The sequence below is a fragment of the Saccopteryx leptura genome, chromosome 7 (assembly GCF_036850995.1).
Source record: "Saccopteryx leptura isolate mSacLep1 chromosome 7, mSacLep1_pri_phased_curated, whole genome shotgun sequence".
NCBI lineage: Eukaryota > Metazoa > Chordata > Mammalia > Chiroptera > Emballonuridae > Saccopteryx > Saccopteryx leptura.
Window position 1 is genome coordinate 119,633,291 of NC_089509.1, and position 19,872 is coordinate 119,653,162.

At 60.1% G+C, this 19,872-nt stretch overlaps 1 protein-coding gene across 7 annotated transcripts in view; it reads right to left on the reverse strand.

Annotated features, from left to right (window-relative positions):
- Positions 1 to 19,872, reverse strand: part of HDAC4 (histone deacetylase 4) — a 272,909-nt gene that overhangs the window by 68,174 nt on the left and 184,863 nt on the right. For 6 of the 7 annotated variants that reach the window (XM_066346638.1, XM_066346636.1, XM_066346633.1 and 3 more), the window contains 2 exons: positions 12,209 to 12,359; positions 4,310 to 4,430 (listed from right to left, as the gene is read on the reverse strand). In XM_066346638.1, coding sequence (XP_066202735.1) covers positions 4,310 to 4,430; positions 12,209 to 12,359 — 272 coding nt within the window. The remainder of the gene's footprint in view (positions 1 to 4,309; positions 4,431 to 12,208; positions 12,360 to 19,872) is intronic. The other variant, XM_066346634.1, reaches the window with a different exon arrangement.

Here is a 19,872-nt window from a genome sequence, read left to right on the forward strand (position 1 = left end):
CTGGGTCCCTGAGGGCAGGTGCCACGTGGTACTTCCACTGGAACAAAATCACCCCAACAACATGCTCCCTCGCAGGTAGACGCGCTGCCACCCAGAGGCCAGGGGAGGGCGCTGGCGGCCCTCAGGATGACAATTGGCAAGCTCCGGCCTGGGGGGCCGCCAGCTGAGTCTTGTGGAAGCACCAGCGAGATAACAAATTCTGTGAAGCTCAAACTGTGTAATTTGCTTAATGGCTGGAAAGAAACTTGCCAGCTAGCAGTCCTTACCTGGAACATGTTAGAGCGCTCATCTGAATACGCAGTGCTCCCTATCATGCACCTGGCGTTCTGTGAACTAAGAACACGAGCTCCTAAACGCTTACAGGTGGATGTCTGAGAATGTTTGAGAGCAAACCAGGACAGAGGAGGTGCTGCTCCCGGAGACCGGTCACGGCCCGCCCGGCACGGCATGGCCCCAGCACCACCAGGCTGCGCCCACCACAGCAGGGACACAGCCCTGTCCGGACGCTCTCCTGTGTTCAGGGACCCCCTGTGGCCAGGGCTGGAAGCCCAGGCTGGGACAGGGGCACCCCTGGGCAGGCTGCACCCTTGTCATGGGTCACCCTCCCTCAGGCAGGAAGCCCTCCTGTCAGCCTGCAGTTGTGCTGAGACCCCGCCGGCCTCAGCCCGAGACTCTCAGTCTCACTCGAGGTCTGTGGGTGACGCCCACACGTCACAGCTTCAGTGTCCTACATAAACATGGCCTTGGACAGTCTCAAACCTCTTGTCAGTGCCAAGTTATAAGAATTCATTTTTCCCACAAGAAACATGAAAAGACCTGTGTTTATTATGTGACCTAGAGTACTACTTATGAACAGAATGCTCCCATCGATAACGGCTGACGACACAGGAACGCCGTGTGCTCATGCTGCAGCCTGAAGCTGGAGGCCGTGCTCACCGGACACCTACCTAGCGGGTCTCTCTGATCACCAGGCACTGCCAGCGGGGTGGCCGCGGAGGCCGTGGGGGGGACGGGGCCGGGCTCTTCCTGTCACTGCGTGGACCAACGTGACACCTGGAGGGGCAGTGAGGCCTAAGGGGCAGCTGGGACAGGAGGCGCGGGGGGACTCTGCTGTCACTGGCCCGGCGCTCTGGGCAGCTGTCCTGCAGAATTCTGGGTGCTGGTACTGGCCTGGCCCAGCTGGCATCATCCAGGGACTCCAGGCTCCACCCCCACAGCCCGCCTTCCAGTGGGAGGAAGAGCAGAGGCGCCTCTAAAGGCCGAGGAAAGGGCCTCTGGTGTCTGCTCCCCGGTGGCCCTGCCCCGTCACGCCCCACCCAGGACACGCACCTAGAGGCGTGAGCACGAGTCCCACCTCTGTGGCACATGCTCCCCAACACCCAGAGGTCCGGACTCACAGTGCCCCCTCCTGCCCACTGACACCGTCACGCACCTCCACCCCCACGTGGACACGCCCTGAGGCCAGCTGCCCCGCTCCTTCAGCTCCTGGGAGGAAGACGCCTGGGCAGGAGCCGCCGCCCTCCTGCCTGGGACCCTGACAGACGGGAAGGGAGACTTCACGAGGGCAACCGTCCCCGACGAAGGTGACAACACAAACTACTGCTGTCCTCCCAAATGTCCATGACAGCGACTCAGGATAAAGCTGAACACAACCTCAGCCACCTAGTCTGTCAACAGCTGACCTTTCCCAGGACGGCTGCAGGAATGATTCAATAACAAAACTCAGAATTCACACCCACGAGCCTGACAAAAATATAGTGATGACCTGTGCAGTTTCACATTATCTGGTGGCCACACTGAGAGGAATGACACGTGACACTACCTTTTGTGTTCTCTTCTAGCCTGATGTATCCAAAATATCATCCTTTTAGCATAAAACCAACTTAAACGTTACAGCACCACACGGCACACTCAGGGGAAGGCCGGGCCGGGTGTCTGGGGCGACAGCACCTGTCTGCAGCCACATCTCCACACTGAGGAGCCGCATCTGCGTGTGGGGGTCACGGCAGACAGCGCGGTCTACACAACGAGTTCATAGCTGGGTGTCCTGACACACAGACATACCATGGGTCACCACACCCATGAAGACACAGTGTCAGGTACACAGGAAGTCCCCTCTGCCCGGGGCGCCCCTAAGCCTGGCTGTGCCGACTCTGGAACCGTGCACGGTGTGACAGTGGACCCTGTGTCCAGGTGTCGGCAGGGCCCGCGCCCGGCTGAGCCACAGCTCGTGCCACACTGGATACAAGCGCTGAGACAGACGCCTGGTGTGCCTCCCCCCCCTTCTGTGGCCTGCTCCCCCTCAATGCCACCTGTCAAAGAGCGACCTCTCTGACTCGGATCAAGTCCAGCTGCCCGTTTCCAGGCACAGCTGATGACTCTGGGCCCCAGGACGATCTGCCCACCTCTCCCCCACAGCTGTGCGAAGTTGCCCCTGTGTCTTCGTCCAGAAGTGTGACTGGCTTAGCTCCCGGTATCAGGTGTACGACACCCGCACTAGCCCTGTGTGCTGCGACACCAGGATCAAGGTCGGGCTCTCTCCCTGCGAGCCCCGTTCTCTGACATTTTTCCCGTCAGACAGCCAGGGAGAGCGTGGGTCGCTGTGGTGTCTGTCTAGGGTGACAGAAGTAGGCAGCTGCCCAGCTCAACCCAAACAAAGGGGAGGGGCAGCCGCCTGCCCCAGGCTAGCCCACCCGCCCCAAGCCCCTCGGGTCAAGCAGCCCCGTCCGGGTCACGGGCCACTGCAGGGCCGCCTTGCTCACCAGGGAGAACCCTGCTAGTCCTCCTGGTGCCCCACAGCCCCTGCACTCAGGTGGTGAGCCCTGGAGTTCTCTCCTCCCCTCCCCAGCGCCCAACATCACCGCACACGTGGAACACCACCCTTCCTCAGGGCCCCGCTCTGCCTGCGGCCACCCTCCCCTGCAGCCTCCAGGACTACAGAGGACACGTCTGCCCAGCCCATGGGCTGCACGCTCCTGTACTCACAAGCCCATCATCACAGCCTCTGCTCCTGCCCGGCTGGCCTCTCAGCCCCACGGTCACCCTAACCCTCCTCTCGGCCACTGTGGCCCTCACTCAATACCCTGATGTCTTTCCCACACCTGCCCCCTTGGCTCCCCTCCCTTGGACTGCTCCTGTTCTGAAGGGTCTTCGGGGACCCCACCGCTGGTCTCAGCTTCTAGCCCCCCCTACCCCCCCCACACTGTCTCAGCCTTCCTCCTGCTTCTGCCCTCACAGGTCTGGGGTCCAGGCTCCACGCTGTGCTGGGCTCCGAGCCGCCCATCCCGGCTTCTCTTCCTGCTGCCCTGAGCTCAGCCATGGACACCATCGCAGCCAGTCCCCAGTGCTACCCTCACTGCATCGCCTGGTCACTCCCCCTGGGACTAGAGGGTGACCGTGGCTGGGCTGGTGACACCACATGTGTGGTCTCTGACGGCGCCTCAGCCTCAGCCGGCTGTGGGCTCGGCTCCACGGTGCCTCCGCGTGGACCCCGTGCCTTCCTCCGTGTGACCCTGTTGCTGGCAGAGCCGCACCAGCTCCACCAGCCGGCCGTGCAGGAGCACAGCGCGTGTCCCAGGGACGGCAGCGACTGCCGGGGGGGGGGGGCAGAGGGTCCCCTTTCATGCCTTTCGACTGCATTGTGGTGACATGTCACCCAGGGGAGTAAACGAGGCCCCTCAGGGGGATCTGGTGTTTAGTACTTTGGGGTTGAGGACAGCTACCCTTTCCCCAATGAAATGACCACATTTTCATTTATAAAAACCATCCAACAGGTTTCTCCCAGAAATGAGATTCCTCTGGAAAGCAGAATACTAAACCTAACAGGCACATCTGGGCAGCAAGCGCTCTTGGTCAGAGTTTGGACGCAGCTTGCCACGCCCTTCCAGACCCCACCCGCGTGTCCACAGCCGGCTGCCCAGAACCGCGCTGGGCAGAGCGACCCCCGCACACGGCATCGCCAGCAGCGAGGGAGACCGACTCTCCGCACAAACGGTTCTGACGTCGTCTCACAGCGCAGGGAGGGGACTCAGCGCAGGAATAAGAGACGCACAGGCCTACAGACCTCCCTGAGAAGCAACAGCAAGGGAAGAAGTCAGAAGGGCACGGCAAAGGCCAGAGCTGCAGAGCGGCTCCTTCTGTGATCTGCCAACACTCACGGCAGGCGCCAGCCCTGGGCTGGCACTCGGGTGGCTTCAAGCCAGGCCCACAGCCCTCTGGGTGCCGCCACGTGCCTTCAGCACCAGACCACGTCGCCCACCGTGCGGTACTTGCCCAGGAGCGTCCCGGCCCCCGCCCCCGGGGCACTCACCCGTACCAGTAGCGAGGGTCGCTGGAGAAGCAGTGGTTCAGGTTGCGGTGTGCCAGCGCCTTCTTCTTATTGAGGACAAACTCCTGCAGCTTCATTTTCACTTCCGTGCTGGCCACGGCGCCTGGGGGGAGCACAGGAGGGTGACGGCTGTGACCAGAGGCTCTGCCCGGGGGGAGCACAGGAGGGTGCCGGCTGTGACCAGAGGCTCTGCCCGGGGGGAGCACAGGAGGGTGACGGCTGTGACCAGAGGCTCTGCCCGGGGGGAGCACAGGAGGGTGACGGCTGTGACCAGAGGCTCTGCCCGGGGGGAGCACAGGAGGGTGACGGCTGTGACCAGAGGCTCTGCCCGGGGGGAGCACAGGAGGGTGACGGCTGTGACCAGAGGCTCTGCCCGGGGGGAGCACAGGAGGGTGACGGCTGTGACCAGAGGCTCTGCCCGGGGGGAGCACAGGAGGGTGACGGCTGTGACCAGAGGCTCTGCCCGGGGGTGACAGCATGCTGGAAGTGGGGGGAGGGGCTGGGGCAGTGGGCTCCAACTCAGGACACCAAAGAAGCTTCTCGAAGGAGAGGCAGGGGGACGGTTCTCTAAGGGGTCTTCTTCCCACCAAGGGTTTTACGTAACTGCGTTCTGCTAAAATGCAGATATGATTGGTATGAAGACTACTGCCCCCCACAAGAAGCCCACTGCTGCGGGGAGTGGGAACGTCCTCACGTGAAAGGACGCCCTGCACTGACCACCGGCAGCAGGGCGGCCTCTCACTGGAGCAGCGAGGCAGACCCCGGGGAGGCTCTGTGCGCACCGACACGCCCCTCACGACGCGGCGGCAGGGAGGAAGGCTGTGCCCGGGCCAGGCTGCTGCCGTGCTCCCATCTGCAAGGTGGGGGGGCCCTTTCCCATTGCACCCAAGGACGGCACTCCTCCTCCTGCCCCGTGGCGAGGGAGGCGGAGAGCACGTCCCCCGCGGGCGGAAGCCGGGGTTGTGCGCTGCCCAGCTCTCTGTGCTGCTGGGTACTTCCAGCCCTCCTCCACCCCTGAGCACGTCCAGGGGCCATGGTGCCTGCAGAAGCCCCTCCTCCCGTGAGGGTCCTCTCAGCATCCCAGTCTTGTGGGTGACTCACAGGTAGCACAGAAATTAACGTCCGAATGAACCCCCCAGCCCCACAGACCCATGAGCGTCTAACTGGTCCTTAGGAGCTGCAATCACTACTCGGTATCTGCGTCCACCCTGTCACTCAGGGATGGCCTCAATGTCACTGTGTAGATTCAAACAGCAGTTTCAGTGAAGAGAAAACACTCATGAGTACAATACAGATCACAAAACCATGTCCCAGCTGTGAGTTGTTCTTATTCTTCTCCTTTTGTTGTTGCTGCAAACCTCGCAGCACAGAAGTGTTACGAGTAAATAGCATCGTCCACGTGTGAGATTATTGCTTAGGAGGGACAGCAAAGTGACAGCATCTAACAAAATTAAATTATAGCCCTTGCAGCATGGTGCTAACTAGCTTTGCAAACGCCTCTAAACACTGACCATCTTGTGACTTCCTGCAGGCTACTCACCAAGGACAGGTCCCCTGCACCTTGATCAGTCCTCAGAACTACCACGGATGGACCCCGTGTCCACACCTGTCAGGACCCAGGAGTAACACTTTCTCTCTCAACACCTGGCATCTTTCAATTCCAGTGGCAGAGCAGGAAAGTGATCAAACTAAACCTTGATGATGATGAGAAGGAAGATGATGACAATGACGCCAAGCTAGATGGCCGGTCTGAGCGTGTGACCTCGGGGTCACTCCTCACCTGCTGCCCAGGAGTGGGCAAGGGAAAGCAGGACACGTAGGACGAGCAGTGTCCACTGCAGAACAAGAATGTGCCTTTTATTTTCTAGCAAATGAAAGTTTCATGTCAGCCAGCCTAGCCTCAGAAAACACCCACTCTTGGGCTCCCCCTTCCCCTTGTGGGAGGAAGGCGCTTCTCACCAGTAAGCACCCTAGGAACAGAGAGGACCCCACAGACCCACTCCTTAGGAAGTCTCTGCCTCCCAGCGCAGCAGCGATACCCGAGCTCACATCAGGGCTCCTAAACTCTGAGAAGGGCCAAGAATAAACACCCAGTCCCCACAGACAGGGCACGCAATCAACCCGTGACGGGAAGGGCAGGAACGCGGAGCCAGGGAACACAACCTGCCCAGAGGAGACACTGGCCCATTGACGCTACCTGCGGAGCACCCGCAGGGCCGGGACACCAAGAGCCCTTGTTCCCTGAGCTGCTGAGGACCCTCGCCAGAGGGGGGGTGTCTGCAGGGGCTGAGGGGCCCCCTGGGCAGCTGCGGGCACCACAGCCCCTGGATTTGCGTAAAGGTAAGAGAGGCCGCTCCAGAGTGCACTCCTCACACCTCTGCCAGACCCAGCTCTTATGAAATCAGAGGAAGACAAACCCAACCTCCCCAAACCAGGCTTTCTCATCTTTAACACGATCTGGCCTGATCAGGCGGTGGCGCAGTGGACAGAGCGTCAAACTGGGACGTGGAGGACCCAGGTTCGAGACTCCGGGGTCACCAGCTTGGACCCAAGGTCGCTGGCTCGAGCAAGGGGTTACTCAGTCTGCTGTAGCCCCATGGTCAAGGCACATATGAGAAAGCAATCACTGAACAACCAAGGTGTCGCAATGAAGAATTGATGCTTCTCATCTCTCTCTCTTCCTGTCTGTCTGTCCCTATCTGTTCCTTTATCTGACTCTCCCTGTCTCTGCCACCAAAAAAAAAAAAACCAAAAACATATCTATCTATCTATCTATATCTATCTATCTATCTCTCTATATATACATCTATCTATATATCTATATATCTGTATCTGGAAGGCCCCTCCCCACTTAGATGACCTACACGAACATCCCAGTTCCTCCCTGACGTGTGGGACCAAGTCCACTTCACAGGAGGAGGCCAATGGCACTACCTGCCTGGCCCCTCCAGCCACCGTCAGCTGGGGGCTGAGTGACCGGTCCCTTCTCCCAGGGTCTGGGGGGCATGACCAGAGTGCACTCCTCACACCTCTGCCAGACCCAGCCGGCGGCACGCACAGTAACGCTGACCCAGGCGTGCGGCTCCAGAGTGAGGGGAAGCCTCATTACCTCTCTGCACTTCAGGAGGACTGAGCTCAAAAGAGCTGCTGCTGGTTCTGACCCTCACGCTACTAGTTACGTACCGGTTTCTCAACAGATTGCTGTAAACCAAAGTTCTGGAATCCATAGAGCCTCTCTGTAATGAATATCAGATGTCTCTGATTCCTACTTTTTAAAATTATTCATATTGAATATCTTTTATTAACTTGGCAAGACTTATAGAGACCTTACTATGTGTCACCACCAATCCCACCAACGCAAAAGGAACAAAGTCCTTTATACAAAAGGGATGGGAGGGTGTTCTAAATAAAAGGCAGGGAAGTAAGAGCTAAGCAGGAAAGGGAAATAGGAAGAATAGTAACCAGGTGGGGGCCCGGCAGATGGACGGGGAGGCGCTGGCCAGGTGGGGGCCCGGCAGATGGGTGGGGAGGCCTGGCCAGGTGGGGGCCCGGCAGATGGGTGGGGAGGGCCTGGCCAGGTGGGGGCCCGGCAGATGGGCGGAAGGGCTTGGCCAGGTGGGGGCCCGGCAGATGGGCGGGAGGGCCTGGCCAGGTGGGGGCCCGGCAGATGGGCGGGAGGGCCTGGCCAGGTGGGGGTCCGGCAGATGGGCGGGAGGGCCTGGCCAGGTGGGGGCCCGGCAGGTGGGTGGGGAGGGCCTGGCCAGGTGGGGGCCCGGCAGGTGGGCGGGGAGGGCCTGGCCAGGTGGGGGCCCGGCAGATGGGCGGAAGGGCCTGGCCAGGTGGGGGCCGGGCAGGTGGGTGGGGAGGGCCTGGCCAGGTGGGGGCCCGGCAGATGGGCGGGAGGGCCTGGCCAGGTGGGGGCCCGGCAGGTGGGTGGGGAGGGCCTGGCCTGGTGGGGGCCCGGCAGGTGGGTGGGGAGGGCCTGGCCAGGTGGGGGCCCGGCAGGTGGGTGGGGAGGGCCTGGCCAGGTGGGGGCCCGGCAGGTGGGTGGGGAGGGCCTGGCCAGGTGGGGGCCCGGCAGGTGGGCGGGAGGGCCTGGCCAGGTGGGGGCCCGGCAGGTGGGTGGGGAGGGCCTGGCCAGGTGGGCCCGAGGGGAGAGTCTGCAGCACGTGCTGGTGGACACAGTGAATTACATAGACGTCTTACCCTTAGCTGACTCTGCCCGAGACTGACCCCTCCTGCCTGTGCCCATGTCCCTGAGGAAGGGACAGGAACAAAGAATCACTCGCAGGATCAGGAGTTCAATTTTTTAACTCCAGCCTTTCGAGCCATTTTTACAACAAAGCGAATGGCTTTCTGTGGTGATGGCCTCTCAGTCCCCCCAGGCTGTCCGGTGAGGAGAGTCCTCCCGTTCACGCCACACTGCTCCCAGAGCAGACGCTTGCCTCTAAATTGATGTGAAACAAGTGTGTCTCAGCTTCTCAGAGGCAGAAAGTCCAAAACTTAAATGACCAAAAACTGGGTATCTTAGCTGAAATACTAAAACTCGCACAAACTCTGAGACTCACTGTTTCATCAAATGAATGGCATTAGTGGGTACTGGAGATAAATACACTGCAGAATTATTGAGAAGTACTATAAATGTTTACAAGTGTAGTAAAACTTTGAATATTCAAAATGAAATCCATGTAAAAATCCCAAGAGTCTAAACAGCAGCTGCGTCCTGCAGCTCCCAGTGCATGAGCCGGCGCCTCCCCGCCCACCGAGCCGAGGGACGCCCTGTGGCCGCAGCCGACACTGGACCACACTCAGGGCGGCAGAGCCAACCCGAGCATGCCAAGTACCCACACCGCACACAGTTGTAATTATTAAGACCTGGCCACCCAGATCCACACGCCGAAAACCACCAGGGCTGCCGCTGTGACGAGCTTGGGGGAGCAGGGAACATCCCAGCAGGCTCGCAGGGCTGCTCACGGACTCCACAGCTGGTTTCTGACGTGTGAGTGGAACTACGGTATTTTCTGAAGTCAAGCCTTTCCACGTTTTGTGAGGCGTCGGGTATTATTTGTACTGAAAAATTCTGGTCAAGTAGGAGGAGCTCATGTGGACCGAGCTGTGTCCACATGATCTGGAAACCTGGTTTGTTGAGCAGTGTGGCACAGACCAACCAGCTGGTACTCAAGTAAAACTTCTACCTTCGGATAAACAGCAATGATTTCCTTACCCCAGAGGAAAATGCATAAACAGGGCCCTGACCCCCGGGAAAGCACGGGGGACTCCCACGGGGCCACACGCCAGCAGCCTCGCACCCACGCACGCACACATGCACACACGCATGCACACATGCCAGCAGCCTCGCATCCACGCACGCACGCACACACACATGCACACACGCCAGCAGCCTTGCACCCACGCACGCATGCACACACGCACACACGCCTGGGCTCTGGGCTGCACACAGGCGTCCTGCCCACAACAAGGACCCTAGCAGGACTGGGCTGCTGTCCACAGGACGGCTCTCTGAGGGGGAAGGCAGCACCACGTGACGGGCCACGTGTGAGGACCACGGAGCCGCCAGGACACTCAGACCCCTCACACAGAGCAGGAGGGCTCGCTTCAACCCCTCTTCTCACCGGGCCACAGCTTTAGAAATGGCAATGGCGAGGCCGCACCCCACTCCAGAGCTCACATAGGGACACGGGCCCCACGTGCTGCACTGTGGGCTCAGCAGCCCCTGGCAGGAGCCTGGTCTGTATTCAAACAGCGGTGCACACAGCCTCTGACAAGCGGCCTCTGTCCCACTCTCCAGATCTCAGCCGCCGCCTCGCCTGACCTGGGAGCTGGGACTGATGGCCCAGTCAGGTGTAGCCCTTACTTAGTCAAGTGTTGGTACAAAAACTAGATCTCATGGGGAGTGTGAACTCCCTCGACCTGCTTTCTACACTGAAACTCCATCCGAGCTGAAGAAAATACTATTTTAAGAGTGAACCACTGTATTAACAAGACTTTAAACAGCTAATAATTTCATGTATAAAAGCAATGACTAAGGACTTACAAATAGAGAAATAAACTAAAAATGAAGAGAATACAATAGCTAAATTCTTTAGGGACAAAACAGTGCCCTTTTTGAAGAGAAAGCATCTACCAAACGCACCGAACAACATGGGTGCAGGTCAGACTACATCCTGACTCAGCAGTGGGGGTGAGAGCGGAGAGCTGGCTGCACACAGCTGCACGTGTGCACTGACACGGCCGGAGTCGGACACAAAAGGAGCCACTCCACATCGAAAACAGGGACAGCTCATGGGACAACCGGGCACACTTCACACCAAGGACGGCCTCTGGCCCACTGCACAGCAAAACGTGCCGAGTCTCCCTGGCAACCAGAGAAACTGCCCCACAGCTGGTGGCAGCGAAAACTGGCTCAGCGACCCAGGTCACCACCTAGATTCCTGGATGAAAGCTGAACACAGTCGCCCTAAGGTTCGGCAATGCCACGTCACAGGGCCCGCGTGTGCCCAGAGCCACGTCCAGGATGCACACGGCCTCAGTCAGGAAACTGCCTGAGCACCTGCGACACCCTGGGCGTGCATGTGGGCCCTCGTGCGGGGACAACCAGCGGGATGGCCACACGCAGTGCCAGGTGGAAGAGGGAACATGGGCCAGACAGCGAGCCGCCGTCGGGGAGGTGAGAAGCGGCTCTGGGCTGGCAGGTGTCGGGCAGTCGTCTGGGAAGGAGACCAGGGGGGTGGCTGTCCCGGCCCCAGGTGCATACTCGGGATGGTCACACAGGCTGTGGCCTTGGGGACAGCTCCCGGAGCGCCCTACACACTAAGGAGCAGGGACTTTCCTTCACACACCAATAAGAAACATCTTTACACAACTTCAAACAACAGACTTTATGAGAAGCTTTAGAACCTGACACGCTGCTGTGCACATGGACACGGACACTTGGTGAGAGCTGGCTACACCTGCACAGACAGCTCACCAGTGTCAGGGCTGGAGCTGCACCCCGGGCTGTGCAGGCTCTGTGCCTCGGCGGGCGCACCAAGCGTCCTTCTTGTGCTCACAAGCAGTGGGCCGACGGAGAATGCCCCGATCGCCAGTGCCCGTGCCCGACGCAGGACGGCGATGTGCTCCTGACCCCTTCAGAGTGACGGGGGACAGTCAGGGGCAGCTGAGCACGGGGCTGGGGGAGGCTGCCCGGGACCGTGGACACGCACGTGCTCTGCTGAGGAGGCCCTGCTGTGCCGCTGGACAAGCTGTCGGACAGAGTGGCACACCCCATGGGGGAGGGCTCCCTCCCCACGACCATGTATGGTGTCCACGCCGCTGCAAGCCCAGGGCGCGCTGTCAGCAGAGGGCTGTGGCCTCATCCCTGAGACTCAGGGGGTTTCCCAAAAGGGGACCGCACACAAGGTCCCAAGCCAGGGTCAGGTCAGGGCGTTTCTCGGGGCACTGGGCACACTGGTCCTCAGACGTGCGAGTGCAGCCCTGTGACGGGCGGAGATCAGGGCTGGCCCGGGTCTCCCCAGCTCCAGGTGCCCTCCCAGAAACGCCCGGGCTCAGGGCGCTCGCAACACTCTCCGAGGAAAAGAACTTAGAAACACTTAGGGCCGCGCACAGGGATGCACACTCCGCGCCTGGCACGCCTCCTGGCTTTAACACTCCCCAGTCTGTGCGGAGTCTGCCGACAGTGTAAACGTAAGTCACACCCACAGTGTGCCGAACGCTCCTGTGGCCCCCAAAGAGGACAAGGCCCACTGTCAGGCCGATGCTGAGTGTGAAGGACGCAGCGCGTGGAGGGGCCCTACAGTGACCGCGCAGCAGCCGGGCGGCGGGGACGGGAGCGCAGGGACGGGGTGCCGGGCGCATACTCACTCTCTTTGCCCTTCTCCTTGTGCTTGAGCTGCTGCAGCTTCTGCTCCCGGTGCTGCTTCTCCAGCTCCTGCTCCTGCCGGTGCCGCTCCAGCTTCCGCTGGTGCTCCAGCAGCTCCTGCTGGTGCTTCATGGCCAGCAGCTCCTGCTGGTGCTGCAGGGAGAGGAGGAGACACAGCTCAGCCCCGGGATTGGACAGGGGGCAGCACGACAGGCAGTGGAGGGCCCGCGCATCTGCCGCCCCCAGCCAGCGTCTCCGAGAACTCCAGCCGCCTCTGCTGAGTGCACCTGCGCACCAGGCTGACAGCGGCCCAGACGTCTCGACCCTTTAAATGTTGAAGGTGAAAATAAAAGTGACCGAATTCCTAGAAGAAAACACACAGGAAGACGTATGCCATCCTGCAAGTGGGGGATGCCTTTTAGAGGGTGGCACAGGAGAGGGTGACACAGGCCCTCCCCTAAGGTGTGATCAGCCCACTGCTGGGACATGCCAGGCAACACGGGCACACACACCTTCAGAGCCTTGGAGGACTGTGCACGGCGGTCACCCAGGTGCCCAGGCTCGGCACGCACTGCTTTCCCAAGCCGAGCACAAACTGCGCGTGTGCACCGGGCACCACCGCGGTGAGAAAGGCGAGCTCCAGCCCGGAGAGGGCAGCACAGCAGTGAGCACACCCAGCGCGGGTGGGCGGGCACAGCAGTCGGCAGGCAAAGCTTCTATAACTGTGACGTTCAGGACAGGAAACGCGTCACGATGCTGACAAACACCAGAGCTGTCACCAGGGCTGAGGCCGAGGAGGCAGGTGGGCCGTCCCACCAGGGGAGCTGCTGCAGGAGGTGGCCCTCACAGAGGTGCTCATAACGGTACAGCTTGGGGAGAGCGTGACACCCACACAGCCAGTTATGTGCAACCTACATCACGTTTTCACAGTGATCCAACTGATGATGTAAAAATTTCAACAAACTCCACAAAATTAAAATGCAAAAGATAAAAGAACTTCCCAATGTTCGTGAAGCACAGGGAAACCACACATACAAACAGCGGCTGTAGATCGATAAGAACAGGACAAGTAGCCACTGAAAGGGAGCAACAAAGAACCACATTCAGACCCTGGCCGGTTGGCTCAGCGGTAGAGTGTCGGCCTAGCGTGCGGAGGACCCGGGTTCGATTCCTGGCCAGGGCACACAGGAGAAGCACCCATTTGCTTCTCCACCCCTCCGCCGCGCTTTCCTCTCTGTCTCTCTCTTCCCCTCCCGCAGCCAAGGCTCCATTGGAGCAAAGATGGCCCAGGCGCTGGGGATGGCTTCTTGGCCTCTGCCCCAGGCGCTAGAGTGGCTCTGGTCGCAACATGGCGACACCCAGGATGGGCAGAGCATCGCCCCCTGGTGGGTGTGCCGGGTGGATCCCGGTCGGGCGCATGCGGGAGTCTGTCTGACTGTCTCTCCCTGTTTCCAGCTTCAGAAAATGAAAAAAAAAAAAAGAACCACATTCAGGGAAGTAGTTAGAAATACGTGGGAGGCAACCTCCAGCCTCACCAGGGACCCCACCTCAGTCTCAGTTACCGTCTGAGAGGCAGGCAGAATGGCCACCATGCTGACCAGGCCGTGTGGTGAGAGCTCCATCAGCCACACCAGAGAGTGGGCCTCCTCAGACCCCCGCTGTCTCTGTCTCTCTCGTCCATCTCAGTCCCTCTGTCCACCCCCCACCCCCCCCCCCGCCAACGTCACCCAGGCACCTGGCTACACAGATGCCAATGAAAAAACAGTAACAAAAGACCCCGTGACTCTCATGGGGTTTAATGCTGAACTTACTTTCGAGCCAACGCTGAGCTCACAATCAAAGCTTAGTCCCTGGAGTTCAGCTCCTTTGACTCTGACTTTGGAACTGAACACACGAACGAACGTTCAAGTGGAAACAGCGCCAAATGTTCACTTTAAACGTAAACCAAAATAAACCCCACTGCATAGGACAGACCCTGGGGACAGGTCCATGCGCGGTCCCAGCTGAGGACAGCGACCCTCTGGCCTCCAGCAGCTGGCACCTGAGCTGCTCAGAGCCTGCCCCGTCCTGACCACGATGACCGGTGGCCCACAGCGGCAGCCGCAGTCAGGGTCCCTCACACGCGCTGACACGGCACACGTCAGCAGGTGTGCTTACAGCACTGCTCACGCCAGTCTTCCCGGGCCTGGCTCTGCAGAATCACTGATGCTGAGGCCACGCCCACATCACGGGCCATGTGCCCTGGAGCCCGAGGTGCCCCGCCCACTGGCAGCACAGCAACAGGAGCGCAGGCCCCCGGATTCCGGCACAAGGGAGTCCCCAGGACCACGTGCCTGGAGCCTGAGGACGTCTAGAGGGCACACACACACGAGGACCCCACGGGAGCGTGGGCCCCAGGAATTAGCAGTGGCCCCTTCTGAAAGGCAAGGGTGTCTTTCTGGTTTCAAAACTACTACGACTCATGGTCACAAGTGTGAAAATGAGAACGACATAGGAGATCACCCGCTGTCCACGTCACAGAACACAGGAGTCTGACGCCCAATGATTCCTGCAGCCCCGTCACACGACTAAACCCTGGCTCAAATAAAAGCAACCCACTAGCAAGCCAGCCGACTAGGAGCACCGTCCACTCCCGTATGGTAACCAGCCCCAACAGAACTAGTCTTAGGTTGGACTATTAACCATGAATGGTCCAACATGTTTTGTGCCAGCCGGCCCTGAGACTGCGCTAGTCACTGGAAGTGACGCGCCACAGAAGAGTCTGGGGCCCGTGTCAGGTGTGTGGTGGACATGACGGGCCCAGCACCCAGCTCCCGGCCCGCCCCCAGGACAAGGCTGCCCAGAGCAAGCCGCACCCTGCTCAGCAGGCCCTGACCACAGGCGGTGGGGACCACCGCGCTCCTGTTTCTCCTGCCCGAGGGGCAAGGCTGGCGAGACACCAAACCTAAACACACGAGAGCCAGGGCCCAGGCTGCACATCCGGACGGGCTGGAGTCCAGGGGCTGTCACCGGCAGGGCCCATGTGGCCACGGCAATCTGAGCGAGAGGCAGAACAGGTCCCGTCTTCCATTCCCAGCAACGCACACAGACGTTTCCCATGGGGGAGGGAGAGCAAGGGGGCTGGCCTGCACACTGTCCTCTTCTGTGCCCTGCTTAGGAGGGGCTTGGGGCCCAAGACCTGTCACACCCCACCCGGCCACCACACCAGCAGACGGATGCTAAGAGCTGTCCCTGCCGCCTCCTCCGGGGTGACTCTTGGGAAGGTGAAACTGGACGTAAACAGACTGAAGAGAGCACAGGACCTCCAGAGCCTGGTGTGGTCAGTGCAGAAGAGAGGGACACGGGCTGGGCTGTGACTCCTGGTGCTGCCTGGGGCTGTGTGTGCCGAGCACAGTCACCGGTGGGCTGCCTCGTCCCCACTAGGACCGCTCGGGGGCCACCCAGGAGCTGCTCCTACGCTGAGCCCTCATCTGCCAGAACACAGCTGGGATGGACAGAGGGCACTGCTGAGGGGGGCTGGCCGCTCACCTCCAGGGACGTGCACCATCTGGCCACGGTTTCTATGGGCCATTTGGGACCAAAACATTGTTCCCGACGGGGTCCTCAAAACCTGAGGTCTTCCCATGCTCGTCTCGCTGGACGTGCTGGCCCAACCCACAGGACATCGCCTCGGCACACTCGGCAGCACTCTTCCCTCTTCCCCACGGGGTCACCACAGGGCTACACCCCAGGCCTGTCACATCCCCGCCCCAAACAAGACAAAAAGGGTGAGCCTTCAGAGTGACAGGCTACGCAAGGAAGGTCTGCAGCAGGGACACCGAGCCCTGCAGGCCCCTCCTGGGCTGGGGCACAGACCGCGGTGAGGAGGGCAGCAAGAGGAAGGAGGGGTCTGGAGGGAAGGGGACATGGGGGACAGCCAGGTGCAAGCCCGGCCCACTTGAGGCTCCCGGCTTCAGTACCTGCCTTCTCCCGCAGGGCTGGGCTCCCGCAGCTACACCCCACGAAGACCAGCAGCTTCTTGGAAACCTGGCTCCTTCCGTCCCACCACCTGGCACATTGGCGCGGGGCCCTGGCCGTGTGTGGCTGGGCTGAGCCGTTGTCTTCTGCAGACCTCAGCTTCCCGGGCACAACAGGTGTGAGGGAGCCCCGAGAAAAGGCAGCAGCCAGTGTGGAGGCTCACGGGGGGACCGCGCACCGGCAGGAGCCGTCCCTCTGGGAACACAGAGTGCTCCTGCCCCGCAAACCCCGGGCGCCCGTGGCTGGGAAGCACAGTGAGTGCCGAGTAGCACACCTGACGCAGCAGGACTCTCCCGGGCACAGCCCAGGAAGAGCCGAGTGCAGCACCGCAGTGACCGTCAGTGCCCCTCAGGTGGGCGGGCTGAGCAAGGCCATCCACCTGCCCCTAAACGAGTAACTAGAAACCAGGTGCGGGGTGGACGAGCAGAGCCCCACAGCGCACTGAGCAGGCACTGCCCGACTCGAGGGTGACGCAGGACCCTGGCGTGCGCAGCCACGAGCTTCCCCGGACCAGGCCCAGAGGGACCCAGTGCCCCGCCCTGGCTCGCTGACGCTGCCTCAGGTGACCTGGGAGCCACGGCTCAGGAAACAGCTGGTCTTCAGCCACCTGGTGCAGGCGATCAAGACAGTAACCGTCCCAGCCAGCCTCCCAGAGCCATAAAACCAGGTTTCCTTTCCAGTTTCTTCCTGTCCCTGCAAGGAAGTCACACCCTCAACTAAACAGCTCCTAACGACCTGTCTTGTCCCAGGAACAGCACAAATCACCCTCACAGACGGGTAGCAGAAGTCCCTCCTTACTCAGCAAAAAGCATGTCAAGTTCAAACAAGGCAGGAACGACGGAGACTGGGCGTCCCCGGAGAGACCTGCAGGAAGGAAGGGGCCACAGCCCCTCAGGCACTGTGCCCAGCCCGAGTGTACCACTAAACCACACTGAGCACAGCTATTCCGTACAAGTATCCTACGATGCTACTCACACGAGGCCCACAGAGCAGTCCATCTACAGAGCCAAGGTGGCATGCTGGACGCAGGTACAGGTCTCCGTGTGAGAGATGAAGAAATGCTGGTGATGGCTGCAGGACACTGTGGACGCACTGAGGACACAACGCAGGCTTAGACGGCCAGCTGGAGAGTGTGCTGTGTGTGTTCACCGCACAGAAGCGCCTGGGGCGTCGTGGGAACGACCAGCCACTCCACCCCGAGGAACTGAAAATAGCTGCTCCAACAAAACTCGTGTGAGTGTCCACAGCACTTTCACAACAACCCGGCCGTCCACCCACAGGTGAGTGGACGGACACACTGAGGCACATTCACGCAATGGACACCACTCAGACGTAAGGAGAAACAACACTACAACGTGAGGGAACCCTGGACACGTGCTGGTGACCGGAGCCCGGCACAGAAGCCCCACGCTGCGTGACCACACCTACCTCAAGTGTCCAGAGTGGGCACGTTCACAGAAGGAGGGCAGAGGGCTGCTGCCAGGGGCTGGGGAGGGGCATGGGCAGAGAATATGCTTCACGGGCACAGGACTTCTTTGTGGGGTGATGGAAATGTTTTATAACTAAGCCGTGGAGAGATGGACATCGTAAATAAACTAAGTGTTACTGAACTGTACAGTTTAAGATAGACGACGACTTTCATGTCATCTACCTTCCCGACACAGCGAGGAAGGGAACACCAGCGGCGTGCTGTAAGGAAGTGACGAGAGCAGAGCCGCTTCTCGTGGGAACCCCAAGTGTCTGTGGACTGTCGGGACAGTGACACTGCCGCCTGCGCTGCTCCCAGGGGCCGCCCAGCACCAGGTGCTGGACAAGGGGACAGAGACCGAGAAGGGCTGAGTGACCCGGGGCAGAGCCCAGGTTCCCAGGCCTGTGTTGCCCTGCCTCACGGGCACTGGACACAGCAACCTCCGTTGGCACAGGAAATAGGAAAACTCTCATCAGAAAAATGACCAGCATCCTGAAAAGCACGAGAAAATATAAAATAGCTCAAAAGACGATTACGCTCAACACAGACCTAACACCCCCCCGGTAAACCAGCTCCGCTCGGAGAGGCAGGCCCATCTCTGCACACAGGATCCAAGAAAGCCCTTCGGCCCAGGGACTAGCCCTCAGGAGAAGTGCAGGGACACTTCTGGGGCGGCCCTAAGAGCCCTGTGGGGGGGAGACAGATGCCAGCTTTCCCAGAGCCCCAGCAGGGTCAGGGACGGGCCTCCAGGAGGCACCGCGGCCCTCAGCCCCCAGGGGCGGCAAGTCATCCACACCAGGGTCATGGGAGGAGTGGGTCCCACTCGTGGGCAGTCAAGGGGGTGATCACAAGTAACTTTCCAAGCCCTCGATATGTTCAGGAAGGTCTAGTCAATGCAGCTAATGAAGGAAGGGCACAGTTAGCTACCTGCAGGAGGTCTCCCTGCCGAACACGAAATAACCAACCGCAAGTTTATTAAAACGAACCGAGTAATTCTCTAAGTTTGTAGAAAAATTTATAAAATGGCCAGGAACGATTTAAACTTAAAATCCATAAGCCTTATGTGAAATATAAAATAAGGCTTTCCGTAAGGATAGAAAAAGCCTCAAACATCAGACTGTAACACCACGTTCCTAGGTTTGAAATTTAACATTAGGAAGTTATTAGCAGACCTGGTATTAATTTATAAACTTTCTGCAACCTCCATAAATCTCCAGAACAACTCAGAGGACTTGACGGGGATGATTCTGAGGTTCAGCTGGAAGAGTGAACGGGCAGACAGGCCCCGGTGGAAGTGAGAGACGGAAGCAACCTGTGGGGAAGGGAGGAGGCTCACAGCGCAGGCGTCCTGCTGGAGCTGGGTGTGCGGGCACCGGGGGGCCTAGACAGACACGCACTGACATGGAAGCTCACGGCGCAGGAGGGCTCAGACAGACACGCACTGACACGGAGGCTCAGGCGCAGGAGGGCCGGATAGACACGCACTGACACGGAGGCTCAGGCACAGGAGGGCTGAGACAGACACGCACTGACACGGAGGCTCAGGCACAGGAGGGCTGAGACAGACACGCACTGACACGGAGGCTCAGGAGCAGGAGAACTGAGACAGACACGCACTGACACGGAGGCTCAGGCGCAGGAGGGCCGGATAGACACGCACTGACACGGAGCCTCAGGCGCAGGAGGGCCGGATAGACACGCACTGACACGGAGGCTCACGGCACAGGAGGACTGAGACAGACACGCACTGACACGGAGGCTCAGGAGCAGGAGAACTGAGACAGACACGCACTGACACGGAGGCTCAGGCGCAGGAGGGCCGGATAGACACGCACTGACACGGAGGCTCAGGCGCAGGAGGACTGAGACAGACACGCACTGACACGGAGGCTCAGGCGCAGGAGGACTGAGACAGACACGCACTGACACGGAGGCTCAGGCGCAGGAGGGCTGAGACAGACACGCACTGACACGGAGGCTCACGGCACAGGAGGGCTGAGACAGACACGCACTGACACGGAGGCTCAGGCGCAGGAGGACTGAGACAGACACGCACTGACACGGAGGCTCAGGCGCAGGAGGGCCGGATAGACACGCACTGACACGGAGGCTCAGGCGCAGGAGGACTGAGACAGACACGCACTGACACGGAGGCTCAGGCGCAGGAGGGCTGAGACAGAC